General features: G+C 36.5%; 1 protein-coding gene and 1 long non-coding RNA gene across 2 annotated transcripts in view; one reads left to right on the forward strand and one right to left on the reverse strand.

Annotated features, from left to right (window-relative positions):
- Nucleotides 1-697: 697 nt before the first annotated feature.
- LOC144366132 (uncharacterized) lies at nucleotides 698-3,131 on the reverse strand. Its single transcript, XR_013424986.1, has 2 exons — nucleotides 2,758-3,131; nucleotides 698-2,410 (listed from the first exon to the last, which is right to left on the reverse strand). It is a non-coding gene; the product is annotated as an uncharacterized LOC144366132 (long non-coding RNA).
- Nucleotides 3,113-26,024, forward strand: part of Sec63 (SEC63 protein translocation regulator) — a 60,181-nt gene continuing 37,269 nt past the window's right edge. The window contains exons 1-2 of the mRNA XM_078019533.1: nucleotides 3,113-3,374; nucleotides 23,975-24,074. Coding sequence (XP_077875659.1) covers nucleotides 3,251-3,374; nucleotides 23,975-24,074 — 224 coding nt within the window. The 5' untranslated portion in view covers nucleotides 3,113-3,250. The remainder of the gene's footprint in view (nucleotides 3,375-23,974; nucleotides 24,075-26,024) is intronic.

The raw sequence follows: 26,024 nt of genomic DNA on the forward strand, positions 1-26,024 counted from the left end.
TAGTGATGCTGTCAAATTTCATATGCCAAAGAAGAGTTATAAAGGTCTTCTTTAAAAGGAAAAGGTGAAAGTTCTCTACTTAATATGGAAAGAAAAAATTGTATACTGAGTTTGGTAAGAGCAAGTCTTCTATTAGTGGAATTGCGGAGAAAGAAAAGGAATTCATGCTAGTTTTGCTGTCATATATTGAACTGCAAAATTCATAGCCACAATGTGTAAGCACTTAGTTAACATGGAAAAGACATTGTATTTATGTATATTTTTATAAAAAAAACATAATGGATGTAGGGTTTGGTACTAACTGTGGTTTTAGGCATCCACTTGGGTTCTCAGAACATATCCTCTGCAAATTAAGGGAAGACTATTATACTGTGCGTATGAGGGGGAAACAGGAAGAAGACTGGAAATAATTACATGTACTTATTTAGTAATTTGGTTCCTTCCAGTCTCTTTGATCCTAACTCCATTAAATAGAAAACTGAATAATGACACTTATAGCTATATAAATGTACTTTGGTCTGTAGGAATGTAAGTCAACACCAATAGTACAAGAATGACTTAAAATGAAGGCATGATTTGTTCTAAGAAAAAAGTGAATTATTAAAAGGAAAATACAAATAGGATTTCTACACCTCAGAGGAAATGATCTACCTAGCAACAAAAATAAAATTAAAATATTCACATACAGACACATTAATAGATAATACTAAAATCTTTTTATTTTATTTTTAAGATATTTTTAGTTGTCAATGGTCCTTTATTTTATTTATTTATATGTGGTGCCAAGAATCAAACCCAGTGCCTCACACATGCTAGGCAAGAGCTCTACCACTGAGCCACAACCCCAGCCCCCTAAAATACTTGTTAATGTGAGCAATTAGACTAAGGACAAAATGTGTTTGTAGCTTTGCTTCTTCCATCTTCATTTATTATTGTTAAAATGTTTCACTAAAATGATCTCTTAAAAGATATAGTTGTGTAGGTTAAAATAACTATGAATCAGAAATGTAATGAAATTAATTAAAGGTATGATTTAGATTTGCTTTGGATACTATTTGGGTAGTCTGTTCAGTAATGATAAGTTCTAGGATAAAATATATTTATGATTTTAAAAATAGAGGACACATTTTCAAATTTTTAATGTGCTTTGGTTAAAAAATTTATATTTTAGATTGGTCTGGGAATTTAGGAAGTTAATGTAATTTGTTCAAATTGTTATTTCATGGTTAAGTTGGTTCAAGCCAATTTATGCATGATCCCAGAGCTGCAGTGAAGAGATTACTCCTGCAGAAAGTCAGAAGGGGAGTATTTATCATTAATAATTTATATTGTCACAAGGTTATAAAACTGATGTATTATCTTTACACAAATGCTGAGTAAAACATAATTGGAGTAATAAAAAATAATCAGTTCAACATTATTAAAACCTGGGAAGATTTAACAGATTCAACATAAACAAAAGGAACTTCAGGGTCCTAGCGACTTCAGATGACCCAGGTTTGTGATAAATTTGTTTCTGCAAGCAGGACAAATTGTTCTTTCTGGGCATGTCACGTGTGGGTGATCATGATGCTGTGAGGACTTCATAGTACAATCTTCCCTTTCACTTCTGTTTTATTTTTTCCCTTCCAATATAGTCTTTGAAAACTTTTAGTCAGGAAAAAGTGAGCGGAAAATAATTTTCAGAACTTTCCTTTCAAAGCAGGTAGGTGGGAAATTTGAAAGGAAAGAGAGAATACATGTGAACATATCAGTTCTGAAAGGAGAGAGAATACATGTGAACATATCTGTTCTGAAGGAAAAGCATAACTAATTATGATAAGTATTAGGACATGAAATAAAAGAGGATGTACAACCAGAGTTCTCCTCCGACAATGGAAGGCATATTGGAAAGGCGTTTAATTAACTGACTATAAAGTCTAAAAATGAGCCTTTAAAATGTAGTGCAATATTTGGTTCTTTTAAAATATACCACCTTGCCTTTCCTTTAACCTGAACAGCCACCGTTTGAAGTGGGTCGGGTGAGCTACCCTTTTGACACAGCGGGGCGATGAAGGTGCTGGGACCGATGCAGCCAAGGCTGCCGCTGGACTGCGGGGTCGTGAGTCCCGCGCCAACTCGGCTGACACCGGCCTCTTGGGGATCCCACTACAGGGAAGGAGAGAAGCTCTAGAGAGTTACTGCAGGCTCAGACGTCCTTCTAGGCGCAGATTCCTGCCCACCTTCTGTAGAGGAGAGTTCTAGACGCTCTCAGGGAAATGCGATGTGATGCTCAGAAGCACGGGCTTTGTGGCGTCAGAGAGCTCTGGGGTTCAATCACCAGGTTGACCTTGGGCAAACTCTTTGAGCCTCAATTTCTTCATCTGTAGAGCGGGCATGTTTTGCTTTAGTCCGTAAGGTTCACCGACGCCTAAATGGTACAAAGAATAAAGGTCTTAGCCTACTGCTTGGGTCGTAGAAAGCGCTAGTGAACTGGTGGCTGTAAATATCAGCAGCTTTGGCCAGATAGGACACCATCTGTGTAGGACTGAGGAAAATGGGCGCAGACCAGATCTCAGTCTTAGGGAACAAACATTACTTTGAAAACCGAACTACAGCAACCTCTACCTCGCCTGTTCTTAATGATACTTGTTTCCAAAATGTGGGAGCTGGAGGAGTGGATAAGAACCTAGGGAAACGTTACCGGGGCAATTAAAAACCAAGAGCAAGGATAGGAGAGAGGGGAGGCAAGATTGCTCCAGATAGTTGGGAGAGCACCTCGGAGAGCCACCTGTGTACTGCCCGGCCAGAGAAGACTTCGTTGGGACCCCACAGGTACACTCTGGAAATCCCGCGTGGGGCCGCGGGAAACCGAGGGGAGGAAGGAAGTGAAGAGACTCCGTGCTAGGGGCGGGGTCTAGGGCAGGGCCCGCAGGAGGTTGGAGGCGGTGCTGTGACTTGGGGGGCGGGAGGGGGGCGGGGCCTCTCAGGATTTCTCCGCTGCGCGCGCCACGTCTCCCTCCGCGAGCGTGCTGGGAACTGGAGGGGGAGGGAAAAACCGAGCGGGCAGGAACATCTCGCGAGAGCTAGCTACGGCCGCGGCGGCGTGTCCGTGAGAGTAGCGTGGGGGCGGGGAGGAGAGGAGGAGGAGGCGGCGGCGGCGGCGTCCGAGCTACGCCACACCGGGCCGGGGCGCTGGGAGCCAGGGCGCCGAGCGGGGTCGTGGCGCCGGCGGTGAGAAGAGCGAGGAGGAGGAGGAGGAGGGGGAGCCATGGCGGGGCAGCAGTTCCAGTACGATGACAGTGGGAACACCTTCTTCTACTTCCTCACCTCCTTCGTTGGGCTCATCGTGATCCCAGCCACATACTACCTCTGGCCCCGAGACCAGAATGCCGGTGAGTCTTGGGGGCGGACCTGCGCAGGCCCCGGCAGCCCCCGGGGCCCTCAGAGCTCGCCGCCCGGCCGGCCCTAGCCCAGCCCAGTCTAGCCTAGCCCTGCCCGCCGCGTCCCGGGTGACACCGCCCGCGCGGCAGGGCCTCGCGTCCAGACGCCCGGCGCCGGCGGGGCCCGGGCTCGGTGGCGTTTCTCCGGTGCCTCCTCACCCCCCACCCCCTCTTCATCGTCGGTCTCAGGAGTTTCTTTTTTCACCCTCTCTCCATTGTTCTGGGTGCTCTTTGAAGCCTCCTCCTGCCTCTTTGTCTTCTCTGCCTCTCCTTTTATTGGGTACTCTTTATGAAGGGAGCGGGATGGTCTGGGGAGGATGGGAATTGAGAGATAAGAGAAGAGTTGGCAAAGCAGGAAACCAAAGGTGCATGCACAACTCTTGAGACTCGCCTCGCCCCCGATCCCCCGTCCTGTTAGTCTTACAGCCCCGTGCCCGTGTTCCAGCTGTTACAGATGTTTGGGGCACCCTCTGAGCTGGGTAGCATGTTTAGAACTCCCAAGTGAGCTCACCAGCCTCCCGCCCCCGTCACTTCCTCTCATTGCCTTTTTCATTTTGTTCACTCACACTGTGGGGGTTGGAAGCAATGCCGTTATTCTTCTTAGCAAAAATAGGCTTTTCTCTATTTCCTTTCCTTTGGAGTTTCCTGTTTATGAAGGAAAAAGTGCAAGTATGAAGGATCAAGTCTCATTTAATTCATCTTGTAGGGAGTTATGAGGTAATTGGTCTGTTTGCTTTTTTTTCTAAATCTTTTCACATCAGACAATATATTAAAACACAGAATAATACAGATTTCAAAGCATTTTATTTTGGGGTAATGTTTGGATTCCATTTGTTGCACTCTGCTAGGACATAGGACAGGTGGTATTCTTAAAGCTGATGGAACTGCAAAGGTCTAATGTATTGGTAGTGTTAACAGTAACTAGTAGGTTTTGAGTATTAACATCATTTAGGGGAAGTTATCTTTTAAACAAGAGCTATGCTAAGTTGCCTGAATATCTTAAGTTGGGTGTGGTGTGGTGGAGACCTAGGTTGTCCAGGTTATGTACAGTACTTTGGGAAAATTATTTACAGTGAAGCATTGAGTCAGCTCAGAACTTTTTATGCTTTAAGACTGAATTCAATACCCTGTAAAATTCTTGAGTTACATAATGGAACTACAAGTGAATTTAGGATAAAGAGCAACAAAGGTTTCCATCTCTTTGTACATCTGACAATAAGTGTAAATGTCCATTAAATGCAAAAATCTGCCCAAAGTTACCAGACTTACTAATGTCCTTATTCAGTAGCTAGTTTATGAAATTTGGATTTTGGACTGTCATTTCTTCTTTTCTCAAAGTGCATTTAAGTTGTGTGGGTTCTTGGACAGTGGTTGTGTTATGAAGTCTAAATACTGTAATGGTTTCTCTTGTCTGAAAACCTAGGCCATTCTTCTAGTATTAGGAGTTAAAAGGGTCTACTTTTTAGTATAGTAGTTCATTTTCACTTATGCATTTTTTGTGTAGAATACTTTTAAAAAAGTATCAGGAGAGTGAGTAGAAAGTTTATTTAGAATGTGTTTTGAGAAGTTGCCCTGATTCAGTTAGACATCCCTTCAATCTAACTGGATTTTTGAAATTTGGAAGTAATTTTTATGGTAGGTTTTGCATTAAAATTAGCATTTCAAAATTACCTAATAAGGTATCATAGGCAAGTCATACTTCAGCCCTTTTGGCTTATAAGTGGTCTTTGAAGAAGTGATGATAGTAATATAGGTGGAGGGAATTAATGTTGATGACTTGTCAGTCATGGACATCAAATGTTACTTTATATAATTCTTTTAAACATGTAGAAAGGTAAGTACTATTGTTTCTACTTTCTAGATGAAGAATTTGGAAGTTGGAGGGTGTAAATAACTTTCCTTTGTGATGGAGCCTGGATAAGAATATTAGTCTGCTTTAGCTTCAAAGCACCCTGTTTTTCTCTACTGCTAGATAGAAAGTCAGATGAGCTATGGATGTATATTTGTTCCTTCTTTACATATGACTGTTTCAGACTTGTCTTAGGTAATCAGCTTGCACATATTGATGTATTTGTTTGATCTTGTCTAAAACATCTTTATGGAAATTAAGGCAAACACTTATGCTATTCTAATCATTGTGGAAATTATTGGATACCACTTGGAGTTTTTTCATGAGTATAACATAATTTGAGTTGTTTCTTTAGAATTAGTGGTATTAAAAGAATGTTTTCATCACAGTCCATTTGCAGTATCTTGAACATCAAAGAGAAATCTTGCATATAGGCTCATCTCTGAAAAAGAAAGCATTTCAGATGGTTGCAGCAAAGTAAGTTGATAACTTTCCTGTCAGGGGCTTCTCAGTAATTTTTACTTATCACTTAGAAAAGCGTCATTCTTTTTTTTTTTTTTTTTAAGGAATATTAATTTATTTGGTTTCTGGTGTTTTGTTGATCCTTCAGGGCATGTCAGGGTATAAACACTGTATTATCTTTTCCAAATCTGAAAAATTGTGAAGCACATTTCTTAAGGGTTCTGAATGTAGAATGTGGACCTGTAGTAGTGTTTATTTTTGGGGTGGTGAGATAGATGGATTGAACTTGGGCACTTGACCACTGAGCCATATCCCCAGCTCTGTTTTGTATTTTATTTAGAGGCAAGGTCTCACTGTCTTACTGAGTTGCTTAGCCCCTCACTTTTGCTGAGGCTATCTTTGAATTCATGATATTCTTGCCTCAGCCTCCCTAGCTGCTGAGATTATAGGTGAGCTGCTGGGATTATAGGTGTTTGCCACTGCATGCCCGGCTTGTAGTAGTGTTTTTGAATAACATAGCTGCATATTTTAATACTTGCTTTTGAAGCGTAGTTTTCTTGCAAAACTGCTAAGTAGCCAAATGTAAAAATATAGGCATAAGCTTCAGTCTCATAATTCTTCCGATGATCTTGACTTGTCAGGCATATCTTGCATGAAATCATGAAAATATTTGTTTTGCTGACAGTTATACAGCCTTAAGTTTGTAGTTAAGTAATCTTTCTCTTTTTAAAAAAATGACACACTTGGGGATTTCAGGTTTAAAGTCAACAGTTGTTTTGGTGTGACTCTTGGAATTATTGGGCTTGAACATTTGGAAAGCATATTGCCATTTTACATACAGTAAAACCTGGGGTTTAAAAAATAGAAATAGTTTGATCATTGGCATATTTGACATGTTAATTGAACTTTTCCTGTTATCCAAAACATTTAATTTTTGTGGGACTGGGGATTGAACTCAGGGCTTCTTGCATGTGATGCAAGGGCTTTATCACTAAGCTACATTCCCAGCCTTTAAAACATTATTAATGGAATTTCTTTTGCCTTGATTTTTGCCTAATATATTGGGTTAGGTGTATTTATAACTCATCCCCCTTTTAGTGTGAAGGGTCTTTTTTGTCTTACTTTTTAATTGTTTGCAGGTTGGCTGAATAAAATGAATACTTTTTCAGACAAGTATGGACAAAAACTGTGTGAAGAAATAACAACATGAAGGGTTTAGATTTTCTTACAACAATGGTTCTCCACTATGATTACACATTAGAATCACTCAGGAAGCTTTTAACAACAATACACATCTTCAGATATTCTGATTTAATTGGTCTGAAGTGGGTGCTATGTTTTGGTATTTTAAAAATTCCCTATATGATTCAAATTGAGGTGAGAATTAACCAATGAGATATTTGTATTTAGAACAGTGTCTAACACATAGTGGTGCTGTTATTTCCTACTGTTTTAATTTGGTATTTGGGTACTTAGATATGGTTTTTCTTTTTTTTTGGTACTGGTGTTTAATCATTGAACTACATCCCCTTCCCATTTTTATTTTTTGAGACAGGATCTCACTAAATTGCATAGGGTGTCACTAAATTGCTGAGGATGGCTTTGAACTTGTGATCTTCCTGCCTGAGCCTTCTGAGTTGCTGGGATTACAAGTGTGTGCCGCCATGCCAGGCTAGTTTTTCATTATCTGAAAGGATTAATGAAACTTTAAGAAAATTATATTCTTTATTTGATTCCTTTCAAATAGTTTGTAAGTGAATCCACGCTCTTAGTTGGGAATATGAGTAGGAGTCCATTGTAGTGTTTGGTCTTGGTAGTATAATAAGAAAACAGGAATTTGAAAAGGTTCTAAGTTCCAACCTGGCCCCTTCTTAGTTATCTCTGAACCCTGAGCCTCGTATTCTAGGGGTAATCATAATTACCCACCCAAAAGTGGTTACAAGAAGCAAAGAAAGAAATATGTATAAATATAGTTGCTAAACTAAATATGCTGTAGAAATTTCTTCATTTAGCAGCTATTTTTAGAGCTTTAACTCTGTATTAGATCCTGCTTCTAGGTGATGGAGGGATCATATTTTTAATGTGTGTGTAACTTTTTTTCTTGAGCTGCATATACCCAATGCAGGAAAGAACCAAGGAACAGATGTTGCCTGTAACTCCATCATCCAAATCACTCAAAGAAAACTACACATTTGGTTTACTGGGTTTCACTACATTATTGTTACAGATTTCATGCCAAATATTTTTGCAAAAAAGTAGGGTGTGACCATTATGTGAAACTTTTTTTAATGTGCCAGTATTAAAAATCATTTATTATTAAACTGGTGTAAGATCAGGATGCATGGAATATTCATGAGTATAGCTTAAAACTGAATAGTTCAAATTGACACACATCTTTTCTTTGTGATACTTTAGCATTTCTCCTGTCTGAAAAAAAATGAACACATTAATTATTGATTTGTGTATTATAGTTGAAATATTACACTTAATTTACTATTGTGTTACAAAGTGTGGACCTTCAAATTTTAGTCTGTGCCTGCTCTCATTGTTTTCATCATCTGACATGCCCACCTCAGTGTCCCTTCTGTAAGGTGTTTACTAATAGTGCTGCAATACTTTAAACAAAACACACAAGTTGGCTTTCAGAAATATATTGACTCACGTACTGAGTGCGCTAGGCTCCTGGCTCACAGTGTGTGAGAGGACGAATGCGTATCCATATGTCTCTGGTGAATACTTTGCTGCTGTTTACTTTTTAAGCCATGTGAAGAATAGAATAGAATTATGCCATGGCAGAATTTTACAGTGAAAGGTTATAAACCAGTTTTTGGACTGAAAAAAAATGATATGACAATTACACAGTAATGATGATTATGTGCTCAAATATGGTTTGTGCTCCACCCCTTCCATACTGGGTATTGAACCTAGGATCTTGTGCTTGCTAGGCAAGCGCTCTGTCACTAAATGACATCCCCAGGTCCTGCACTCCTTTTTTTCCACCTATAGGTATGATCATAATATATTTATAAATATTAATTAGCCCTGAGCACTGCTGCTTTTGTGTCCCATAAATTTTGATATGTTGTGTTTTCATTCGTCTTTAAAATTTTTCTAAGTTCTCTTGTAATTTCTTTGATCTGTTGATTGAGAGTGTGTTCATTTCTAGTTTGTAAATTTTATAACAATGTTACAACAATTTTCTGTTACTGATTTCTCACATTATCCCACTGTAGTCAGAGAAAAGATACTTTATCATGTATATCTTAAATCTGCAAAGTCTTAGTTTGTGGCCTAATATATGGTATCTCCTGGGAAATATCCTTTATGTGTGTGAGAATTAGCTGGTTTATTATGTTAAGTTCCCTGTTTTTCGTAGTTGTCCTCTGTTTGGTTTCTCTATTGAGGAGATATTAAAGGCTTCCAACTATTATTGTAACAATGTCAATTTCTCCCTTCAGTTCTTTGTGTATCATATTTTGATGGTCAGTAGATGCATAAATGTTAAAATTGTTATGTGTTCTTTATCAAAGGTTTTTTTTTTGTGTGTGTGTGTGTGTGTGTGTGTGTGTGACAATATTGGAGATTGAACTCAGGGCTTCATGCATGCTAGACAGATGCTTTATTACAGAGCTGCATCCTCAGTTCTTTTTAAATTTAATTTTTAGTACGATCTCACTAAGTTGCCCAGTGGAGAACTTGTGGTGCTCTATCTGAGGCTCTTGAGTAGCTGGGATTATAGGCATGTTATATGTCTGGCTGTATCAAACCTTTTTGTAATATATAATACCCTTCTTTGTTTCTTGTAACTCTTTTGACTCTAAGTTGGTTTTGTCTGATGTTAGTATAGCTACACTTATTTTCTTTTGGTTACTTATTTATGTTGATTTTCCTGTCCTTTTACTTTCAGTCAGTGTCTTTGAATCTAAAATGAATCTCTTGTAGATAGTTTATAGTTGGATCATTTTAAAAAATCCATTCGGCCAATCTCTGTCTTTTGAGTGAAGAGCTTAATCCATTTACATTAAAGTACTGAAAAGGAAAGACTTACCACTTGGGTCACTTTTTTTCATTTGTTTTTTATGCACCTTATAACTTTTTTGTCCTTTATTTCCGTCATTACTGTTATTTCATGTTCAGTGTTTTAATAGTGAATGTTTACATTTCTTCTCATTTTCCTTTTGTATATATTCTGGTTAGTGTATTAGTCTCCTACATCATATAGAAAACAAACAATAGAGTTACACCCCATTTATAATAACAGTAGCTTTTGTAATTACCGATATCATTAATTTTAGTGAGATCTTTATTCTTGACTTTTGAGTTTCTGCCTACTGTTCTTTCATTTTACCTTGCAGGACTACTCTTAAGTATTTTTTGAAAACAAAGTCTGGTGCTAATGAACTGCCTCTGCTTTGGTTTCTCTGAGAATGTCTTCATTTCTCACTCATTTTTGAAAGATAATTTTGTCAAATATATGATTCTTGGTTGTCAGTTTTTTTTTTCTTTTAGCACTTTGAATATGTTGGTTCACTGTCTTCTGATGTCCAGAGTTTGTGATGAGAAATCTGATAATCTTATTGAAGATCCCCTATGTGATAAATTGCTTCTATTTTGTTGCTTTTAAGATTCTTTGTTTTTGAAGGGTTGATTATAATGTGTTTCATTGTAGGTGTCTCTGATTTCATCATTCTTGGTTCATTATACTTCTTGGATGTTTATATTCATGTCTTTCATTAAATTTGGGCAGTTTTCAGCCATTATTTTACCAAATATTCTTGTATATGGTCTGCTTGATGAAGTCCCACAGTTTCTCTATAATTTTCTTCAATCTTTTTTCTTTCTGTTCCTCAGACTTGATAATTTCCATTGTCCTACCTTAAAGTTAATGACTTTTTCTTCTGCCTACTGAAATCTACTTTTGAATCCATCTAGTGAATTTTGCATTTTAGTTGTTGTGGTTTTCAATTCCAGAATTTCCTGTTGCTTTCCTTTTTTATTGACATTTCCATTTGCTCATCTGTTGTTTTCTGGACTTGGTCCATTTCTTCCTTTAGTTTTTTTTTTTTTTTTTTTTTTTTTTGAGGGAGTGGTGGGTACTGGGGATTGAACTCAAGAGGCACTTGATTATTAAGCCACATCCCCAGTTCTATTTTGTATTTTATTTAGATACATTAAGTTGCTTAGTGCCTTGTTTTTGCTGAGGCTGGCTTTGAACTCACCATTCTCTTGTCTCAAGCCTCCAGAACTGCTGGGATTACAGGCGTGCACCACCACACCTGGCTTCCTTTAGTTCTTTGCACATCTTTTTTTTTCAATATTTATTTTTTAGTTTTTCGGTGGACACAATATCTTTATTTTACCTTTATGTGGTGTTGAGGATCCATCCAGTGCCTCATGCATGCCAGGCGAGTGCACTACCACTTGACCACATCCCCAGCCCATGCACATCTTTAAGACTCTTTTTTTTTTTTTAAGTTTTGCTACGTCTGCCATTAGATCTTTTGATTTATTTCTGTTTCTGTTGATTTATTTTTTCTTTTAAATGGGCCATAGTTTCCTGCCTTGTTATTTTTGTTGTTGTTGTGAAAACTGGATCTTTGAAGCTAATAATGTGGTAACTCTGTAATTATAGTCAAATTCTTTCCTTCCCTTGTTTTGCTGTTTTTTTCTTTTTCTTTCTTTTTTTTTTTTTGTGAGTGTGTTATTGTTCTTATTTGAATTGTTTTAGGCTATCTTTGTGTAAGGGATCAATCTGAGGTATAAACTTAAGATCTAAGATCTTTTTTGAGCATGAATATTTCCTTGGGCATGTGCAGTTACATTCTGATTTTTGCCTGCTTCTGTGATTACTTTTAATGTTTGAGTCTTTAATGTCTGGCTTCCAAAAGGGGAAGAAGAGGAAAATGAAGGAGGTGGGGAAAAGAGTGCTGGCCCTTTAAATTTCTGAAAGTCACTTCTCTAAAGGGGTAGGGTGAACAACAATGGCTGCCCACCTCTTTGAACCTCAGAAGCAGCATGATCAGAGCACAGATTTCTGATATTTGGAAGGCAGAGTCCTTTGGCTCACTGTATTGTGAGCCCAGTGCAAGCTATTCTAGGACCACCTGCCCAGCTGCCCGCCAGCGGGGCTGGAGTGGGATTAGGTAGCTGCTACTATGCTGAGGGCTAGAATTGACAGAAATAGTCACAGTCTAGGTCTAAGTCTTCCCCCAGAAGTTGTAAACTTTTATTAGAATGTAGCATTCAAAAACAGTTGCATAAAACCGGCTCTGCCAGTGCAATTGTCTAAGTAGGAGACAGATTCTCGGTGTTCTATTCCACCATCTTCCCGGAATCCTCTTTGGGGGATGACTTTAGACACAGTCCCTTTTGTGGGGGAAGGTACCTTCTCCTGAGTCTGAGACTTATAACTATGATCTTTGTAATCTCTTCTCAACTCAGCTGTTATTTATTGATCATTTATTAGCTTTGAGATGTGGCATCTTGCACTTTCATCAGTACTTTAAGGTAAATTCATGTATTATCTCTATGAGAAAACTGCACTAGAGTAAAGTAACTGCCTTGCCTAAAGCCGCATAGCTATTAGTTTAACGAAGACTGGATGTTGGACCCAAGTCTGTCTTATGCCAAAGCTTCTCTTGTTAGCTGCATACTCTGTACTGCATCTTGTAATTAAATTGATGTTAAATGTTATGATAAATATTAAAATGGTAAGTGGAAAATTCTGTGGAAGCACAGAGAAAGGAGTGAATAATTCTATTTTGGGATTTGGGTGTTTTCATGTGATTGAGATAGGTCTTGAAAGGTAAGTGAGAGGAGGGCATTCCACAAATATGGGAAGGTATGTGCCAAAAGAGTGGAGTCTTCTGTAAATGGTAAAGATTTAAAATGTGATTGGCAATTGGGACCAAGTGAGCCACTTTAAGAAATTTGTACTTTACCCTGTAATCATTTGGTAAACAATGGAGGTTTTAAAATAGGTAATAAAATGGTCTGTTTCACTTTTGTGGAGCATTTTGTGGAGGGAGAATGGTTTGGGGATGCATGGGAGATAGTGGTAGCTGGGCAAGGAGAAACATGGAGGAGTCGTCCATTTCAGAGCTTATTCCTTTGAGATGTTAGGATGTAGAGGAATGGTTAGAGAAATCTACAATAGCTTGGGCTATATATTTATTTATTCATTTCCATCTTATTTCTTATCCCTTTGAAGGTTGTTTGGTGATTGACCCAATTATTGGTTTTGGGATTGAGTGCAGTGAAAGAATGAGGATGTCCTGTTTTTAAATAGTAGATTTGGTTATATCAGTCTCTTGTTGAATGGCTGTTTTTTTACATTAGAAGAAACTGCTTGATAACAGGTTTGTATTTGAAGAAGTTTATTTTATGAATGTTCAAATTTAGGTCACATAGTCTTTCTGAGATTTCAGATATCACCTGTTGTGTGTGTGTGTGTGTGTGTGTGTGTGTGTGTGTGTATGTGTGTGTGTGTGTGTGTGTGTGTGTATGTGTGTGTGTGGTGTGTTTTACCATGCTGGGGATCAAATCCAGGGCCTCACATGTGCTAGGCGAGCGCTCTATGCTGAGCCACAACCCCAGCTCAAGGTTTGTTCTCTTAATCATACTTTTCATTCAGACATAAGGAAGACTTTCATTTTAAAAAATAATTTTTAATAGTTGTATAGATAGCATGCCTTTATTTTATTTATTTTTCTATGTGGTGCTGAGAATTGAACCCATTGTCTCACACATGCTAGACAAGTGCTGTGCCACTGAGCTACAGCCCCAGCCCTATTTTTTTTTTTTTTTGTATCCATACTGGCCTTTCTTTTAAAACATTTTCTATTATTACCATACTTTTTGCTGATATGAAATGTTGTTATACCAAGTTGCCATTACATTGTTTCTTTAAAAGGCCTTGTTCATTCTTCCCCCCAAAATGTTCATTACTCTTTAGAATTCTGTTTGTGTCAGTATAGATGAAGGAGTTTTCTTATCTAGACAACTCAACTTTACAGATTTTTGCTTATGTAATTAAATCTAGTAGTTATTGACTGTTCAGTTTGTACTAGGTACAATGAATGATATAAAGATATGGGTGACATAAACAGTCTTATTTTGAGGTTGTAACCTAATTGGGGTGTGGAAGGATTAGGATTAGACTAATGCTTGAATTATTATATCTGGAACACCCCAAAGAAAGTGTAAGAGAAGCAAAAACAAATGTTGTGGAGGCTAGCTGGATAAAGTATTTGCATCTAGTTGGGGATCTAGAGTTCAGGAAGGGTTTAAAAAAGTAGGTGGATTTTGACTAGACTTTTAAGGATGAGGAACATTTTAATGAGTAAAAGAGGAATCAGTATAAAGAAGAAATAGCATGATAAACAGTATAGTGGACAGACAGGCAGCCAGATCAGTGAGAGGCAGGTTCAGAATGAAAAACTGTGAGAAAAATGCCAAAAAAAATAGACTTTTGACAAGTCATAGAGACCCTAGAATGTCCAGCTAAAGAGTTTATCTGTGCACAGTGTTGCTGGCACTGTATCAAATTCAGACATTTTAGAACATATTTTTGCAGCTATACTAGATGCAAGTTAATTTAATAGCATCTTGCAAAAAAAAAAAAGACTAAGAAGCAGACAGAATAATAAATGTGGGTCTGAATAATGGTGGTGGCAGTAGGAATGTAAAGGGATCTTTTTCTTATTTTTAAATTCTTGTGTTAGAATACATATAACATAAAATTTATGATTTATACCATTCTTAAGTGTACAGTTCAAAATACTATATCCAGTCTATTTCTCATCCTTCACTACCATCTAACATCCTGATTTACTGCTTAAATTGTTAACCTCTGAACTGTTCTCCTTGTACCTACTGCTTACTGCTGTCTATTCTTAAATTTAAGCAGTCTTTTTAGAATAGAAGACAGTTCTTCTCAATTCTTCAAGGTCCTCCATCTCAATCCACATAGAAAATAAAGTCTTTAGAATATCCTGTAAAGTCCTTCATGATTTCTTTGATCCCCTTGCCTTTTCTAATTCTAACTACCCCAGCCTCTTTGTTCTTCCAGCCCAGTGAGGTACACTGCTTCCTTTAGACCCCCAGTGGTGCTGCTCCCTTTGCCTTGAATGTTTTTCTTTTAGGTAACTACTTTACCTCTTCCCTCATGTCTGTGGTCTTTGCTCAAATGCCAACTTCTCAGCGGTATCTTCTTTGAGTACCTCATTTAAAATTGATGCCTTTCTCCTTACTCCTACTCTCTCCCTTCTCTCTGCATTATTTCCCTCCAAATATTCTAATATTCAATATGGTTCACTTACTTTGTCATTGCTATTTTCTTCATTAGAATGTATGGCTTGTGGGAGCAGGAGATTTTGTTTTGTTTTTCTGCTTTCTTCTCAGTGTCCAGAAAGATTCTGGTACATACGTGCCAAATATTTGTTAAATAAGAGTTTATCATTCTCTATAACTATTTATATGATGCCTACTATATTTCAGACAACTGACGAGAAAAATTGATCATTAATGAGTAAGATACAATCTCTGCCCTAGAATTTGGTATAGAGAAGTCAAATTGGCTTTTATGCTGGCTGCTGAAGAATAGTGGTGCCATCTATGCTAGTTAGCCCTCTCTATTTGCATCCATGGATTCTGTCAACCACAGATTGAAGATATTTTAAAAAATTGCATCCATACTGAATGTGTACAGAATTTTTTTCTTGTCATTTTTCCCTAAACAATACAGTGCAACAATTATTTACATAACATTTGCATTGTATTAGGTATTCTAAATATAATAAGAGATGATTTAAAGTACACATGAGGATGTACATAGGTTATATGCAAATACTTTGCCATTTTATATATGGCACTTGTGCATTCTCAGATTTTGATATTGGCAGGGGATATGGGGGGTGTCCTGGAATCAGATTCCTACCAATACTAATGATGACTATATATTTAATATATAGTGCTGCCTTTTAAAGAAAGGAGCTATAAAAATGTATAAACATCTATAAAAACCTAGTAGTAATTTCACTTCTGGGACCAGGTTCTGGTACCTACCATTTGATGCCTAGTCCATTGTTTTAGGCAGTGGAATATAGGGATGAACAATATAAATAGGATCATAGTCTCATGATGCTTACATTTTGTGGGGTTGGAAAGATGGTGATTGGCATACTACAAAGGAATAATAAAAATGTCACATAGTGATAAATGCTGTGTAAATAAGTAGAGAATTCATAGAAGGTCTTCTTGAAAAGGTGACTTCAAGTTGAGATGAAAGAGAATTGGGTTTTAATCAGGAAAGTGACATGATCTGATTTACTATTCTTCCATTTATTAATGAGATTTTAAAAAGTTTTTTGCTATCTTGAGTATATATCTCTTTAGTGAAGAAATCATAACTTTTTAAAAAAATTTTTTTAGTTGTAGATGTACCCAGTACTTTATTTGTTTATTTTATGTAGTACTAAGGATTGAACCCAATGCCTCAAAGGTGAGGCAAACACTCTACCACTGAGCTACAACCCCAGCCCCGTATCTTCTTAAAATGTTTAATTTATAAGTTTAGTTGTATGTTTTAAAATCACATGCTATTAAAAATACAGTTTTGTTTCCTTACATTTAAAATTCCTCATGTTTTTCAACCTTTGTGTTTTTTTTTTTTTTACCCTTTGAGATGCTACTTGTATGCTGACCAGGCTGGCTGTTAACTCCTGTGCTCAATGATTCAATGTCTCCTGTTTAGGTGGGACCACCGCACGCAGCTCATTAAAGCTATTTTGAGTCATCCAACAGTATTCAGATTATCCTTCATTTTTATTTGTTTGGGATTATAGCATTTTTGAGTTTGAATGTGATATTCTTTTTTCTTTTTTTAAATATTTATTTTTTTAGGTGTAGATGGACACCAACACAATGCCTTTATTTTTATGTGGTGCTGAGGATGGAACCCGGGTCCTGCCCATGCTAGTCGAGCGCTCTACCGCTGAGCCACAATATCACCCCTGAGTGTGATATTCTTACTAGAGATTTCTTCCAAGACAAACATATGATATTATATAACATTAGGTATTGTGATCATCCTGTAGGTGTTTTTTTTTATCCTCATACTGTAATTACTTACTGTATTTTTAAAGTGTTTTTTACAGAAGTTGCTTATAATGGCAGTTAACACAAATTTGAGTTTCTATCCCTAGTGATAATATGTTATTGATTATTCTGCTTTCAGATGACACTAAGAATTCTGAACAAGCATTAATTGAGATCATCTTCCTGAAGTTTTGTTGTAATTTGGCTTCTTTAATCTTTTTTTTTTCCCCTGGTACTGGGGATTGAACCTAGGGGTGCTTACCCATTGAGGCACATTCCGAGTCCCTTATTATATTTTATTTAGAGACAGATCTCTCTGAATTGCTGAGGTTGTCTTTGGACTCCTCCTACATCAGGTTCCCCAGCTCCTTGGATTACAATACAGGTGTGCACTACCTTGCTCCAGCTGGCTTCTTTGATCTTTTAAAATACATTAATGAGCGCTTCCTGTCTTCTCTGTTTTCCGAAAGTACTCCAACAGTGATTCTTTTTTTTTCTGAAGGATGTATTTAGGGTAGTGGGAAAAGATAATTGTTTTCTTTTTACCTCTGTTTATTCTCCTAGCCTTTCCTTTCTTCTCCCTGTGTCCCCGACTTGTAGGTCATATCATTAAAGTTGCTCTTGATGAATCCTCTATGAGAGATAGTGGAGAGAGAGAAATTAAATCAGAGGCAATTTTCTGGAGATTTATTTTTTAATTGTTTCCACTGAGGATGTGTTTTTAGCATTGAGTGGGTAGGGACTATGATACATGGAATGGCCCTCAACATCAAAGAATTACATATTGATAATGCCAGGGTTGAAAAACCCTACTTCCTACTATTTGTTATAGAATCATAAAAGGGAAAGAAAATTGAGATGTATAAGCATATGACATAGTTACATACTGCTGCCCTATCAGGAACCAGCTTTAGGAAGATAGAACAGCTCTTTTAGAATCATATTGTTTTACACTTCTGTTGTCCAGATTGTCAGTGATGGTGGGATAATTTGCCTTTTTTTTTTTTAGTTCAAGAACTCAGTTGCCTTCTGAGTTCCTTTATCCATTGACAGAATTTACATAAGGTGTAGGTGTTAGATGAATATCTGTAATCCTTCCAATTTGGAAAATCTGAGATTTGCGTGTGCTGAGTAGTGGTGAAGGTAAGTAGTATTTAGTTTTGTCTCTATCTCTCCCAAATTAAAATGGTTCTGAACTAGCCTTAGGAGATAATAGAACATTTATTTCTGTTATTCTATTTTATGGTTGGGATGATGACTGTTAGATTTTTGGTGGGCTAGGGCAGTGATTCTCAAATTTTCTTTCCCAAGTTGTTATTTTCAGGTCTTCCTATTTTGGAACATTCTGAAAAAACAAATCATGATTATAGTAAAACTGGTTTTCTTATTAAGTTAATAAAAAACTAAAATTGTCCAAACAAGTGACTAAGTTAGTGTTACCACAGCGAGGTGTGATATAGGCTTGACCAGAAGCACTGGGTAGGTAGAAAACTAATTTTTTTTAGTCTTTTTGAAAATTTCTTTTGATTCTTGTTACTATTTTCTTGGACATCTTAGGAATTTAGTAATAGTTTCAGGAATCAGTATATTTTGGAAAAAGTGGCATGTCATTTCTTTCAAATAATTTGTAATGAAATAAATTGTTATCTATATAATTGGCTTTATTAAGTTTAGTAAACTGTATGTAAGATATGTTCTAAATTCTCAATGATTTTTATAATCCTCAATAGTTAAATTATTTTAATGGAATAAAGAAGTCAACTTTTAAAAAAAATTTTTATTTTTCAGTTTTCGGCAGACACAACATCTTTATTTTATTTTTTTATGTGGTGCTGAGGATCGAACCCAGCGCCCCGTGCATGCCAGGCGAGCACTTTACCGCTTGAGCCACATCCCCAGCCCCTCAACTTTTTTTTGACAGTTTGATTTTGGTGATTAGTTTAATGGTGAGGACTGCCTTTGCCAGTTAGGTTATATAGCTAATTTGCAACTTCATATTTTGACAAAATATACTTAAAGTACATTAAAGTTATTCAACCATACATTAGGCCATATTGACAAAAGTGTGCTTTTATTTAAAATAAATTTTAGTATAAAGTTTTTAACCCTTTTGAAAGTTTGAGATATCTACAAGTTCCTTGTAAGTGAAAGCATGACATTTTACATTTTATTTTAATAATTTATCAATTTACAATATTGGTATTGTATGATAACACCAAAAATATGATATAAAATTTAACGTAAAACTTTCTGAGTGTTAAATTTGAGTATGATAGAATTTACCACTGTTCTTTGACATATGACAAAACATTTAGAGGTAAAGTCTGCAGTTATGTTTGCAACTTATTCTAAAATTGTTCAGGTAAAGAGGAGGGGATCGGGGAAGAAAGAAATAGAGGAGCCTAGAGTTACAAGATGTTAGCAGTTGATGAATTTAGGTGAAGGGAATTGTTCATTTTAATATTTTTAAAACTTTTCTGGTGGCTTGAACATTTTCAAAACAAAGTTGGGAAAATACTTTATACTCACAGAGAATAAAAAAATAAATTTAATAAGTATGTTTTACCATATGAGAAGTGACTTTTACCAGGTTAAAAAATACATTACATTAGGATAAAACTGTGTGGGGGAAGTAAAATGAAGAACTTGTTTATTAATTTTTATAAGTGAATGATGATAAAAGATATGATATTGGTATTGGTTTTTAGATTTCATTGGAAACATTTAAAAGTGGATAGAACTGTTTATTTTGAGATGTCAACTTTATGTGATGACATCCTTTGCAACTCTTAAATTTAGATGTTAAATTAGAAATCTAAAAGTTAAAAGATTTTTCTTTTGTGATAATCAGGCAAACAGGTATGAAAACCTCACTTTGGGTAATATTCTTTAAGCTCTTCGGGTTCTATGAATATGGTGCTAAGAGTTCACTCAGTTATACTGCAGATTGGCAGATCACCCTGGCATAGACAGATATGACTATTTTAACAAGGCACTGTGGAGCTTTTGAAGTACAGCTGCAGTCACCTCTCCCAAACCTTTTACTATCCCTGTAGCTTTACTAAAGTTATGCTGCTGACAGCAGTCATGATATATTTTTTATAATATTTTAAGTCACAAAATTAATTTATGACTTTGGAATTTACCTTTTCTACATGTGAATAGTTTCTTTTAAAACTGTATCAAACATTAATGAGGGGCTGGGGTTGTGGCTCAGTGGTAGAGTGTTTGCGCAGCACGTGTGAGTCACTGGGTTCGATCCTCAGCACCACATAAAAATAAATAAATAAAATAAAATAAAGGTACTGTGTCCATCTATAATTAAAAAAAATTAAAGAAACAAAAACTCAAAAACAATTAATGATATTCCTAACATAATTTTGAGTTGCTCTGAAACGAAGTTATAAACTAGAAGTTATAAAATTAGAAGTTGATTAATTAACTTATTTTTATACTTCTGTCTTATTAAAAAATCATCAGTAAGGACTTGTGATAGTTGTGATAGATCCTTTAACTTGAGGGTATTATACAAAGATTTGGAATATGTATTATGAATATTTAGTTATGTTGGGATATGTATTGTGAATATTTAGTTGTGTTGGAAATCTAAATGGTAATATATAAATCATAACCTGTAGTAGGTTTTTGTTATTTTTTATTTTAGTGCTGGGGATTGAATCCAGAGGCATTCTACTACTGAATACATCCCTAGCTCTTTTTTTATTTTGAGATAGAGTCTCACTAAGCTGCTGAGGCTGGCTTCAAACTTTCGATCCTCTTGCCTCAGCCTCCTGGGTACCTGGGATTACAGGTGTGTGCCATTATTCTTGGCTTGTAGTGCTTGTTGACTGATTTAAATATTAAAAAGATTAAGAGTTAGTTTTTAGGTTGAAAGAGTGTGGCATACAGGTGCAAGTACACATTGTGCAAGAATATAGGGGCTGAAAATCGTGTACTTTTTCTTGGTCAGAGACATTAGAAGAACATCATTCCTTTGAATAGATCAAGCTGTCTGGTTAATAAAGAGACTTTAGCTGGTTCTTATAAAACCTTATCAAATGTTTCCTTGATTTGATATTTGAAAATGTGAGACTATAAGGCTTAATTTATTGAGGTGATTGAAAAAAATCAGTGGTGTATTTTCAAAAGTGTTTATAATTTAATCATGAAAAGTCAGAAAATTTAATATTACTGAGATCTCATTGTCAGACCTCATTAAGGTTTTGACACTTCTGTGATGTTCTTTGTAGCAAGAGATCCAGTTCAGAATCACATGTAACATTTAGTTGACATGTTTCTTTAGTTTCCCTTAGTCTGAAATAGTCCTTTAATCTTTGCTTGACTTTAAATATTACAGGTCAGTTACTTAGTAGAATGAACTTTAATTTGGATTATCTGGTGTTTTTTCATTATTAGATTCAGATTTTATGTTAGGCCAGGAATTTCACAAAACAGTCTGTGTTCTCATTGCATTCTGTCAGTTGGCGTAGGATTTCAATTTGTCCTTTCATTAGAATAGTTCACTGATCACTTAAGATGGTGTCTGTCAGGTTTTCTGTATTAGTTTCCTGCTGCTGCTACTGTAATAAATTACTGCAAACTTAGTGACTTAAAACAAGTTTGTTCTCTTACTACTACTCCTACTGTTATTATTATTATTTTGTGTATATGTGTGTGTGTGTGCGCGCGCTTGCTCGCATGCTGGGGATTGAACCCAGGGCCTTGTGCATGCAAGGCAAGCAAGCACTCTACCAATTGAGCTGTATCCCAGCCTCTCTCTTACAATTCTTAATGCCAGGAGTCCAAAATCAACATGAGTTGTGTTGTTGGCAGGGCTGGTTCCTTTTTGGAGGATTTGAGGTAGTTTGTTTCCTTGACTTTTCCTCTTTTAGAGACAGCCTGTGTTCCTGGGCTTATGTCATCTTCCTCATCTTCAAAAGGGCATCATCACTCCAATCTCTGTTTCCTTTATATCACCTTTTCTGTCTTTGACCTTCCTGCTTCCCCCTAGAAGTATCCCAGGAATTATATTGGTTTCATTAGGATAATCTCCCTATTTCCAGATTGTTAATGCAGTCACTTCTGTAAAGTCCATTTGGCCATTGAAGATAATGTGTATTTAATGGTTCCTGGTATTAGGATATGGACATCTTCAGGGGCACACTTACCCACTGTAGAGTCATTCTTTTCTCTTTGGTTATTTATTTATTTGTGGTGCTGGGGATTGAACCTCTTGCACACATGAGGGTAAGTGCTCAACCACAGAGCTACATATCTGGCCTTACCCTTGGTAATTTATATTTTGTGGGAAGGTACTAGGATCCTTGGTTCCTGCTAATAGAGAATGGTGTTTACAAGCCAAGATCTGGGAGCTAGCAGTGCTCACTACTGTTGGGATTTTGCTGTTCTAGGCCTGCACTGTAGACAGGGAAATATGTATGTGTGTATATAGACCTATATTTGTATTTTTATGTTAAAAGACATTAATCCATACTGATACTTTCAATTCTAATCTAATATCATGGATTCATTCTTCTGCTTTTTTTCATATTTGTCACTATTTGCTCTGGCAGCGAAATTACTGACTCCGTTTTTCTTAGTGTACTTTTTAAAGCAGTCCCCCCCCCCACCGTGTGTGTGTGTGTGTGTGTGTGTGTGTGTGTATACCAGTCTCTTTCTGCCACTGTCCTTTACCCTTCTTTACATCTAGTTCTGATATCTGATAACCTCCTGTAGGTAACTAGCTCTTCTATGTAAATGTCATCTTCAAAATGTGTAGTAATAGAGTAGTTGGACTTCTTATATGGCAGCTTTGGAGTATTCTGTTGTGATTTCTTATATGGCAGCTTTGGAGTATTCGGTTGTCTGCTAAGTTCTTTTACTTAACGTGGCATCTCATGTAAGGATTGTAGTTTGGTAAATTTTTAAAATATGTTAAAAATATTAATATTTAGAATTAGCTGGACTCAATTTTGATGGTGATATTCAAAACATCATAGGAGCTGGATGAACACATGCCTTGTCTCCATCTAGCTACGCTAGTATCATACAGTTTCTTCACAGTCTGTTTGATCTTTACATCCACATGAATGTAAGTCTTCTTCATATCTGATTAAGATCAGGGAGAACTTGATGGCATATGATGAAGCTTGTTTCTTGTAAGGGCACTGTTCTAAGGATATTTGAGTTGCCTTTGGAGCCACAGTGTATTGAGGCTGCTGGAAGGTAGATGACATGATGACATGTCTTTTTTGTTTTTATTTATTTTTATTTTTTTGTGGTTGTGGATAATTATCAGCAGTGCTTCTTGGATTTCAAAGCCCTTGCTTTGAATTTAGCTTATAAAAAGGCAGATTTTTACTTTAAAACTTTTTTTAAAAAAAATTAAACCTGGGGGTGAATTTCTTAATAAATACTACATTATACTTAAGCTTTAATTCCTTTTTAATTAAATTACAAATTTTTCAAAGTGACTAAAATAATAGCTTTTGTCAAAGATCTTATATAAACCTATTTTAAGTTCTTATGGGAAGATATTTTGGTGTAGGCAGTTATTTTCATGTTTGATGAATATAATTTCTGCTTAGCTTTTTTTTTTTTTTTTTTTTTTTTTTGAGAGAGAGAGAGAGAGACAGAGAATTTCAATATTTATTTTTAGTTTTCGGAGGACACAACATCTTTGTATGTGGTGCTGAGGATCGAATCCGGGCCGCACGCATGCCAGGCGAGCGTGCTACCGCTTGAGCCACATCCCTAGCCCTGCTTAGCTTTCTTAATAAATCATATTTTAACTGTTTGATATCTTTTGTTGAAGAAGAGAATAGAGGAGAGAATTTCTCAGAAGTACTGATTATATGACTAAATATTTTGGGTTCAAGTCAGTTTTTACATTTACAGAGAAAAGTCAAGCCTCACATAAAAAATAGTTGCCTGGTAGGTAAAAGTTTTCCAAATAGAGCATTTTTTCTAAATGGCAGAAAATTGAACCTACAAACATCTTGTAAATGTTTGTAGGGGTTATTTGAACAACAGCACTTTCATGTTCCAATGAAATATTAGCATGGTAATGAAGGTGAGTATGGTATTAACTCTGGTTTTGCTTTCACTATGAGAAATGGCTTAACTCATTTTTCTTTCTTGGCAGAGCAAATTCGATTAAAGAATATCAGAAAAGTATATGGAAGATGTATGTGGTATCGTTTAAGGTTGTTAAAACCCCAGCCAAATATTATTCCTACAGTAAAGTAAGTAATGGATTTCAGTAAAAATCATGCCTTAGTGCTTACTCTCCGGGTATCATATAAAATAGGGATTATAATGACTTAAGATGTGCTTGAAAAGAAATTGTAGCCTATAGTAGAGGTAAAATGTAATTTGTAAATTTGGGAACTGACTGAACAAAGGAGAAGGGTGAGGAGGAAAGTAACATTCAAGTCTTCTGTATCTTGTGCTATAATTTCAGTTTTATGTTAAAGCTATAGGGGAATTGTAGAAAGATTTAAAAGGCAGGGAGGTGATGTGGTCAAGTTTGCATTTCATGGTGATAATTAGAAGTTTATTGAGTACATATTGCATACTAGGTGCTTTTTATGTTATTTAACTCTGTATCAACTTCAAGGTAAATATTTGTGCTTTTTCTCAAACCAAGGCAAAGAAAGATGTGATAACTTGACCAAAGTCATGCAGCTAAAGACTTAAATCTTAGGGAGATACTGGCAAATAAACAAATAATTATATTAGAGTTAGTGCCTTAGTCTGTTTTCTGTTGCTATAACAAAATACCAGTAGCTGTATACTTTATAAAGAGAGGTTTATTTGGCTTATAGTTTTAGAGGCTGATAATCAAAGATCAGGAGACCCCGTTTGTTTTCTGGTGAGGCCCTTCCTGGCTACATCACAACATGGTGAATGGCATTATGGTGGGAAGGAAGAGAAGTCATGTGGTGAGATAGGAAATCAGGGGCCAGTCTTCCTTTTTATGATAACTTATTCTGGCAACCATGAGAACAGCATTAATCCCTTCTGAGGATGATACCTCTAATGACCTAACCACCTTCTGCTAGGCCATAAGGTTTTAAATTAACCTTTATGAAGCAGCAGGGCTAATACACACACACTCTCACACACACACACACACACACACACACACAAAATCTCTCGGTCTTCTTATAATTTAGAGACTGTAAAGTTCAGCCACCTCTAGATATTGCCACATTGGAAACCAGGCCTCTAGTACATGAACCCTTGGGGGGGGGGGCAAAGCACATCTAAATGATAGCAGTAAGGGCTGGGAGAGGGGTGATACCATGAAAGAGTAGAAGGACTTCTACCTCTGACTCAAGATAACAAAGAATGCTTTTCTCACAGATGTAAGTTCACAGTTGAGATTTGGAAGAGTTATTAATAATAGACCATAGCTTATATGAATTGATTGTTTACTATCTGTCAGCTACCTTCTGAATTCTTTATATGCTAAATCTCATTTAATTCTCAAACTCGCTCTGAAGTTGGAAACTGAGATGTAAAAGGCTAAGCAAATTGCCAGCCTTTCTTAGTTAATAAGTGAGGAATGTGGGAGATGAGCTGAGGGATTTTTGTTCTGAAGCTTGTGTTCTCAATTCCCCTCTCCCTTGATAGTCAGGTCAAAGTGAGGGGATTTTCCACATAAGTTTCCCTTTCTTCTCTGGGCATAGGTGGACATATGGACGATATGGAAAACAGTTTGAAGTGATATGCCTTTATTAAGGTTTAGAGTATTGTTTTGGCCAAATGAAAAGAAATTTATATCTGATTGCCAGCTGTGTTTAAGCTATCCTGGGATTAGTCAAGATTGAATAGTATTCTATCCAGCTGTCCAAGGAACTTGGAGTGAGTTAGAAGAGAAAGTCATGTTTTGTGTTTCTTTGTGTCTTTAACTATAGTCATCTATTGATCATTTTGGCAAAGGTTAAGGATTGCTTTTTGGAGGATAGGTCACTTGACTTGAATATTTAAGGAAGAGTAGAGTTTGGGTGAGCAGAGATAGGGAATGGAAATTTTTGGTAGAAAGATATGAGAGAAAAGCATGATGATAAGGAAAGCTTAGGGAATTTTGAAAGATAGGACTTGTTTTGTTTGAAAAATCAAGGTGATAAAGGTAAGTGGATAGATTGAAACAAGATCATTTCAGATGAGTCTAGATGAAGAGGCTTATT

Source organism: Ictidomys tridecemlineatus, chromosome 8 (assembly GCF_052094955.1).
Source record: "Ictidomys tridecemlineatus isolate mIctTri1 chromosome 8, mIctTri1.hap1, whole genome shotgun sequence".
Lineage (NCBI taxonomy): Eukaryota > Metazoa > Chordata > Mammalia > Rodentia > Sciuridae > Ictidomys > Ictidomys tridecemlineatus.